This window comes from Brachyistius frenatus, unplaced genomic scaffold (assembly GCF_029030835.1).
Source record: "Brachyistius frenatus isolate BFR_SWC_R1_liver_20210118 unplaced genomic scaffold, ASM2903083v1 Contig_259, whole genome shotgun sequence".
NCBI classification, from domain to species: domain Eukaryota; kingdom Metazoa; phylum Chordata; class Actinopteri; family Embiotocidae; genus Brachyistius; species Brachyistius frenatus.
Window position 1 is genome coordinate 165,001 of NW_027210858.1, and position 7,500 is coordinate 172,500.

The 7,500-nt window shown below is 47.2% G+C and overlaps 3 protein-coding genes across 5 annotated transcripts in view; 2 read left to right on the plus strand and 1 right to left on the minus strand.

The window, feature by feature from the left end:
- LOC138634377 (T-box transcription factor TBX19-like) overlaps positions 1–807 on the plus strand; it is an 11,654-nt gene extending 10,847 nt beyond the window's left edge. For 2 of the 3 annotated variants that reach the window (XM_069721275.1, XM_069721277.1), the window contains one exon: positions 76–807. In XM_069721275.1, the coding sequence (XP_069577376.1) occupies positions 76–253 (178 nt within the window). In that variant the 3' untranslated portion in view covers positions 254–807. The remainder of the gene's footprint in view (positions 1–75) is intronic. The other variant, XM_069721276.1, reaches the window with a different exon arrangement.
- A 453-nt stretch (positions 808–1,260) lies between these two features.
- pcid2 (PCI domain containing 2) lies at positions 1,261–4,799 on the plus strand. Its single transcript, XM_069721280.1, has 15 exons — positions 1,261–1,348; positions 1,570–1,627; positions 1,717–1,806; positions 1,953–2,026; positions 2,147–2,212; positions 2,282–2,323; positions 2,409–2,463; positions 2,746–2,849; positions 3,039–3,114; positions 3,190–3,331; positions 3,413–3,513; positions 3,712–3,785; positions 3,880–4,005; positions 4,368–4,491; positions 4,618–4,799. The coding sequence occupies exons 2-15, from the start codon at positions 1,592–1,594 to the stop codon at positions 4,705–4,707; spliced, it is 1,200 nt and encodes a 399-aa protein (XP_069577381.1). The 5' UTR covers positions 1,261–1,348; positions 1,570–1,591; the 3' UTR covers positions 4,708–4,799.
- Positions 4,800–4,912: 113 nt separating this feature from the next.
- The window catches only part of prozb (protein Z, vitamin K-dependent plasma glycoprotein b), a 4,442-nt gene continuing 1,854 nt past the window's right edge, over positions 4,913–7,500 (minus strand). The window contains exons 6-8 of the mRNA XM_069721271.1: positions 6,272–6,342; positions 6,037–6,175; positions 4,913–5,943 (exon numbers count right to left, since the gene is read on the minus strand). Of these exons, the coding sequence (XP_069577372.1) occupies positions 5,096–5,943; positions 6,037–6,175; positions 6,272–6,342 (1,058 nt within the window). The 3' untranslated portion in view covers positions 4,913–5,095. The remainder of the gene's footprint in view (positions 5,944–6,036; positions 6,176–6,271; positions 6,343–7,500) is intronic.

Genomic DNA, 7,500 nt, shown 5'->3' on the forward strand with positions numbered 1-7,500 from the left:
GTGAGGCCCCGCCCCCTGCCTTATATGGTAAATGTGGCCAAATGAATTGAGGTAAATGATTGAGATTGAATGAACTTTCTCTTTCAGTCAGTATCCCTGTCTGTGGACGGTTGGATGCAGTGAGCTAAGCCCCTCCCACTCGCCATGCGCCGCTCTCCATGGACCAATCAGCAGTGAGAGCCTCATGCAGCTGCCCAGTCACGGCCGAGTGGGTGGGGCCGGATGGCCACCTGGCCCCACCCACTCCTTCTGAGAAGGGATGTGATTGGTTAAATGTGATAATTGCCAGAGACTTGGACCAACAGACGGAGGTTCATTGTTGACGTCCTTTCAGTGAGCTGCATGTACAGACCTGACTTCACTCATTAACTCAACAGTCCTGATGTGGATTCAGAAACACGGTGCTGTTATGGCGCCCCCTGGTGTCCATCCATTCATCCTGGCTGATGCTCCATGTTGCTAACTGTTTGTTTGTCAGATTGTTTCTGAAATGCAAAATTAAAATGCTTCAAACTTTAACAAATACAGAGAAGGTGACTCTGCTGAGAGTCAATAAAGGTTTAACAGAAAGTTTTGTTCATATTTTATTATTTTTAACACATTTTCAACATAAATAAAACTTGTGAAGTCAAAGTCCAAATATTCTCCTTTTCCTCCAAAATAAAAGATGTAAAGTAATTTATTGTGCATTTGAAGTCCTGCTGTGGATGTATTGTGTGAATTCCGTTGTATTTATTTGTGTATATACTGTATATGTTGGCTCTCTAACTCATGTTTATCATTTATATAAAGTTAATAAAGATGGTTCTGGACACTGGAATGTTTTTACTGTTGGACTGAAAAGTTTATTTCTGTATTTGTCAGCTGTCTTGTTCATACATATCTGACAGAGCTGATAAATATCATCGGTTAGATATTTGACTGTTACAGACTTCCTGCTGTAACAACTAAAGTTCCCCACTGTGGGATTAATAAAGTCTAAATCTAATCTAATCCAATCAAACCCCGAAATATCAATTTATATTTCCATTTATTTGTTTTCTTTTAAATTTGACGATTTTAATGTATCTATTTATAGATTTATATCTAAAAATCAGAAGACTTAAACGTATTAAGTCTTTAAATAAGAAAGAGTAAAGTCAGAGTTCCTCCCTCGTCGAGAACATCTCAAACCGACCATCCAGCAACCGAGCTGAGCTTTTATTTTGATAGGCATCTTATTCTGAAACCCTGCCGGAAATGAACTCACGCGACCCGGATATTGTCCGTCAGTGAAAACAGTCCGGGTCCGCGGGTGAGTGGACTGAAGCTAGATGAACGTTTCTCTGGTTAAATCTTCGTCTTAAAGGTGAGTAGCTGTTTGTTTGTTGTTTATATGACTGTTTGTTTACTGTTTACTTCCGGGACACAGCTGGTGACCCGGAGCGGGTCGAGTAGACCTGATGGAGGTCTCGTGGTGGTCTGGGATGTCGTGGAGGTCTTTTACGTCTTCTTTTGTTTGTTTGTTGTTGTTGTTATTTGTGTTGATTGACGTGCTGTTGATGATTCAGATGGTTTGTGTGTTTTCAGGTGTGAACAGCTGGGGGCGCTCATGGCTCACATCACCATCAACCAGTACCTGCAGCAGGTGACCTCTGACCTCTGACCTCTCAGCTTGTCTTGTTTTGGAATGTTTTGATTGACACCAGCGGGGTGACTCGTGTTTTCCCGCCACAGATCTACGAGGCCATCGACTGCCACGAGGGCTCCTTCTGCGCTGAGCTGCTGTCATTCAAACACCCGCACGTGGCCAACCCGCGCCTTCAGGTCAGGCTCCGCCCACTCAGGGGCACCCTCCTCCGCGTTGCTAGGATACAGCCTCACCTGTGTGTGTGTGTGTGTGTGTGTGTGTGTGTGTGTGTGTGTGTGTGTGTGTGTGTGTGTGTGTGTGTGTGTGTGTGTGTGTGTTGCAGCTGGCCAGTCCAGAAGAGAAGTGTCAGCAGGTCCTGGAGCCGCCGTACGACGAGATGGTCGCAGCTCATCTCAGGTATTGATTCTGAAGTATTGATCGATAACTGGTTTACAGCTGTTGTCCCCACGAGGTACATCAGTACGTTGCAGTGTGACGTCCTCAGATGTGGTGTCGACGTGTCTGTGTGTGTCCCAGGTGTACCTTCGCGGTGGCCAATCACGACTTCGTTGAAGCCTACAAGTTCCAGACGCTGGTCGTTCAATATCCTTCATAAAAACTGTGTCATGTGTCATCAATGCTCTGCTCTGATTGGCTCCTTGACCTCCTCACATCATTCCTGAAGGCCTTCCAGTCCCACAAGGAGGAGAACTGGTGAGTTCACAGTCTACAGCCTGAAAGCAGCTGTCTCCCATTCACACGCTGACCCTGAACGCACCGTGCTGCTCTGTGCTTTCAGGGCGCTGCCGGTGATGTTCGCCGTCACGCTGGACCTCCGCATATTCGCCAACAACGTGAGAGACCCGGTTTATTTCCAATATATCCACTTATGAACATGGATGTATATTTATTTATTTACCTTTTTTTTTTAATACAGAAAATAGTCACAAAATGTCCAAAAACAGTTTCACAACAAATACACAAATAAAACTACTGTTACGATAATAAAGAACTTTTAACAGACTGAATTTACACTCAAACGGTAAAATTAATATTTCTGAATGAATTCAAAAACATGATTAAAATTAACATCATTTTATACACATAAAGAGGTTTGGATGTGATTGTGTGTTCAGGCCGAGCAGCAGCTGCAGAAGAAGGGCAAAGGTCAACCCAGCGAGATGTTGGAGAAAGCAGCCGAACAGCTGATGAGCTGCTTCAGAGTCTGTGCCAGCGACAAGTCAGTACATCAATACATCAGCTGATCGTACTCATCAATACATCAGCTGATCGTACTCATCAATACATCAGCTGATCGTACTCATCAATACATCAGCTGATCGTACTCATCAATACATCAGCTGATCATACTGATCAGTCCATCATCTGTTTCCTGTTTCTTCTGGTTCATGTTCTTCTGTTGAACCAGCCGTGCGGGCATCGAGGACTCTAAGAAGTGGGGGATGATGTTTCTGAGCAACCAGCTCTTCAAGATCTACTTTAAGGTCTGAGCTCCGTCAACAGCGACTGGATTGATTGGTGTATTGATTGTTGATTGATGAGTGCTGCGTGTGCTGCAGATCAATAAGCTGCACCTGTGTAAGCCTCTGATCAGAGCCATCGACAGCTCCAACCTGAAGAACGACTACAGTCCAGCTCAGAAGGTCACCTACAAATACTACGTGGGCCGCAAAGCCATGTTCGACAGCGACTTCAAACCAGGTGACCCGTCGCGGTCCGAGTGTCGCCGCGGAGATTAATACTTTACAGAATCCTGGATTACAATCTGGTTTCTCTCTGCAGCCGAGGAGTTCCTGTCTTTCGCCTTTCACCACTGTCATCGCTCCAGCCAGAAGAACAAGAGGATGATCCTCATTTACCTGCTGCCAGTCAAGATGCTGCTGGTTAGAACCTCTGCACATTTAAACCCGTTTACACCAGTTGAGATCAACTCAAACCAGTTTACACCAGTTGAGATCAACTCAAACCAGTTTACACCAGTTTAGATCAGGTTTCTTTCTTGGAGTTTGGGCCCAGCTGTCAGCACTGATGCATTGTGGGAGCGGTGTCGGTCTGACTGCGGGCTGTTGTTGCCGTTTCAGGGTCATATGCCGACTCATCAGCTCCTCAGGAAGTACGACCTCATGCAGTTTGCTGACGTCACCAAAGCTGTGAGGTACGCAGAAGGGGCGGGGCACTGTCACAGGAAGTGACATCATGCAGTCAGGTGATCTGACAGGTGTGTGTGTGTGTGTGTGTGTGTGTGTCAGTGAGGGGAACCTGCTGCTGCTGAACGAGGCTTTGTCCAAACACGAGACCTTCTTCATCCGCTGTGGGATCTTCCTCATCCTGGAGAAGCTGAAGATCATCACCTACAGGAACCTCTTCAAGAAAGTGTGAGTGAGTCTGTTCCATCGCCACGGTTACGCACAAACAACAACACCAACCGTCTGTTTCATCTTAAACATGTTTTTATATAACATGGCATCACTTGGTCCCGGTCTTTAGATATTTTAATGTTGTGACCTTTCATTTCACATCCTTTTTGTCTCTAAATCTTTGACCCCCACTTTATAATAGCACGTTTTTGACCCCCACTTTATTTCTCGTCATATGTTCCGTTGTCAGAGCTGACGTTTTCAGTGTTAGTTGTGTAAAAGTGGTTTGTGACTTCTTGGTCACATTTCTTTCTAAAATATTTTCCTGCTGAAGGATCGCTCGCCCGTGGTGCTCTTTAATCCCTGATTCCTGCCTGCAGGTATCTGCTGCTGCGGACGCACCAGCTGCCTCTGGACGCCTTCCTGGTGGCGCTGAGGATGCTGCAGGTGGAGGACGTGGACCTGGACGAGGTGCAGTGTATCCTGGCCAACCTCATCTACATGGTGAGGACGCGCTCACACACACAGCGACACCTGGACTCACCTGGACTCACCTGGACTCACCTGGACTCACCTGGACTCACCTGGAGGTCCAGACGCTGACCTTTTCTTCTTCTCCTCCTCCTGCAGGGCCACATCAAAGGCTACATCTCCCACCAGCACCAGAAGCTCGTGGTCAGTAAACAGAATCCATTCCCTCCTCTGTCCTCTATCTCCTAGACTACGTTACCCACAATCCTCCTGGAAACGTTTCCATTCTGTTATTTTGTACTGATGAACTTTGATGAATAAAACAGAAGGTGGTTTGTAGAGCGTGATTCTGATTGGTTATTGAGCAGTTAGCAGGTGTTCCCTGGGGCCTTTGGGCAGTGCATTGTGGGTATTGGAGTCTTTTTTTTTAATGTTTAAAACCTGATTCCAGACATGAATGCAGTTTTTTATTTTCACATTTTAATAGTAAACATTATCTGTGACTGAATGTTTGTGCAGTTCAACAGTAAAAATTTCACTTTCCCACTTCCTGTTCTGAACGGAAACAACGAAGCACATTAAGGGGAAGAAGAGCGGCGGTCGCTTCTATAAGAGTTTTAAAGATGGCGACGTGTTGTCAGCGACTCTCGGGGTACTGGTTGATCTGGGGGGTCATGTGATCCTCGACCGCCTCCAGCCTCGGGTGGATCCAGCTCATGTAACGAGACAGTTTGGTGAACACCAGACCGCCGTCGCAGCCCGCGGACGATGAGATCAGCAGCCCGGTCAGGAACGCCGTCCCGTGCTCCACCGTGGCAACGGGCGACCCTGGCAACAGCCCGCCACACGACCTGCCGCTGACCTCCGACCTCAACCTGCCGCCCGAACGTGAGGCCTTGTGATTGTTTGAGCTGCGGTTGTAGTTCTGTGCTCTGTTCGGTGTCCCGTTTTGAAGGTCTTGGGTTTGATTCTGGATCCGGTTCTCTGCGTGCCCGCTAAGCCTTCCCTGGACTCCGCCTTGGTTCCCTGTGCCTCCATCTGGGCTCCTTTGGGTTCCATTTTGGTTCCTTAAAGCTCCATTTGGGCTCTCGGCTCCATGTTCATTCCCTGAGGGTTCGTTCTGCCTCCTCTGGGTTCCATTCTGGTTCCCTGAAATTACATTTTGGTTCCCCATGCAGAACATTTTGTTGCTGAGCGAATATGGCACGTTTAGCTGCCTGCGACACTCATCCAGCATCATATAGACCAGGTTCTGGTTCTGGTTCTGGACACCTCCCCCTCTTCTCATGGAGACGCCCACCCTCCCAGAATGCATCAGGATGTTTTCACTGAAGTCCTTGGTGGGCAGGCAGAGGTGGATGAGGGTGGGGCCAAAGGGCAGTGGGCTGGCCAGCTCGAGGAGGGCGAGGTCGTTGTCATGGTGACCTAGACGGAAACGGTTGTGAAGGTACAGAGCTCGGACCGGGAAACGCGTCCTCTTGTTGCCTAGAAGATGAAATTTCAGAATAAGATAATTGAGTGGACTTTTATTCTGCCCTGTCCACAGACTTCTGGCCATGTATGGTGTTTTTTAAGTACCGGCGACCACATAGAACTTGGAAGGTCGGGGGTCAGATCCTGAGTCCAGGAAAAGGCAGCTGGCGGAGGTCAGGATGGAGCGTTGACCCAGCACCACACCGCCACACAGCTCCGCCCCCCGGCTGTCCAGCAGGGACGCCTCGGTACAGAAAACAAGGAGATCCGTTTATCAGTCTTTTTTTTTACTTTTGCACTTCAAGATTTGCCTCGCTGTGATTGGCCGAGAGGATCTTACCTGCCAGGGGCAGTTTCCATGGTGACACATTGACCTTGTGGCATCAGGAAGACCTCCGCAGGGAAACTCGACTGAGGACAGAAAGACTTGGTTAGATGAGCAGTTTGAAATGGTTTATTAAACATGGTTTGGTAAACGTGGAGGTTTGGTAAACGTGGAGGTTTGTAAACGTGGAGGTTTGGTAAACGTGGAGGTTTGTAAACGTGGAGGTTTGGTAAACGTGGAGGTTTGGTAAACGTGGAGGTTTGTAAACGTGAAGGTTTGGTAAACGTGAAGGTTTGGTAAACGTGGAGGTTTGGTAAACGTGAAGGTTTGGTAAACGTGGAGGTTTGGTAAACGTGGAGGTTTGGTAAACGTGAAGGTTTGGTAAACGTGGAGGTTTGTAAACGTGAAGGTTTGGTAAACGTGAAGGTTTGGTAAACGTGGAGGTTTGGTAAACGTGGAGGTTTGGTAAACGTGAAGATTTGGTAAACGTGAAGGTTTGGTAAACGTGAAGGTTTGGTAAACGTGGAGGTTTGGTAAACGTGGAGGTTTGGTAAACGTGAAGATTTGGTAAACGTGGAGGTTTGGTAAACGTGAAGGTTTGGTAAACGTGGAGGTTTGGTAAACGTGAAGGTTTGGTAAACGTGAAGGTTTGGTAAACGTGGAGGTTTGGTAAACGTGGAGGTTTGGTAAACGTGAAGGTTTGGTAAACGTGGAGGTTTGGTAAACGTGAAGGTTTGGTAAACGTGGAGGTTTGGTAAACGTGGAAGTTTGGTAAACGTGGAGGTTTGGTAAACGTAAAGGTTTGGTAAACGTGGAGGTTTGGTAAACGTGGAAGTTTTGTTAGGAGAAAATTGTTCTGTTACTCACAAACTAACGTGAGAAGCAAACCCACAATCTCCAAGGCTGGAACAGGTAGTTCCGGCCTCCCCCGCCTGCGCACAACAGACCGTTGTTTTGTATTCCTCCTTCCAACTGTTATCACTTTCCCATGAACAGGGACTGCCCCTGCTCAGCTATGTTGTACATAAGCTTCTGCTATAAATAAAGGAAGAAGGAACTGTTCAGCGCGACTCTGTCATAGCGACGTGTGTGCGCTGTGCAGGGTGCCCTTTGTACAAAGTAAGATTCTGTGTCTGACTTCTTTGTTGTTCTCTACACAGGTCGAGTGATAATCTGTAGGATTCTCCCGACAGGTTTGGTAAACGTGGAAGTTTGGTAAACGTGGAGGTTTGGTAAACGTGAAG

Coding starts and splice junctions, on each gene's coding strand:
- pcid2 (XM_069721280.1), top strand. CDS start 1,592: ATGGCTCACATCACCATCAACCAGTACCTGCAGCAG. Junction 3,514..3,711: donor TGCCAGTCAAGATGCTGCTG/GTTAGAACCTCT, acceptor TTGCCGTTTCAG/GGTCATATGCCGACTCATCA. Junction 4,492..4,617: donor TGGCCAACCTCATCTACATG/GTGAGGACGCGC, acceptor CTCCTCCTGCAG/GGCCACATCAAAGGCTACAT.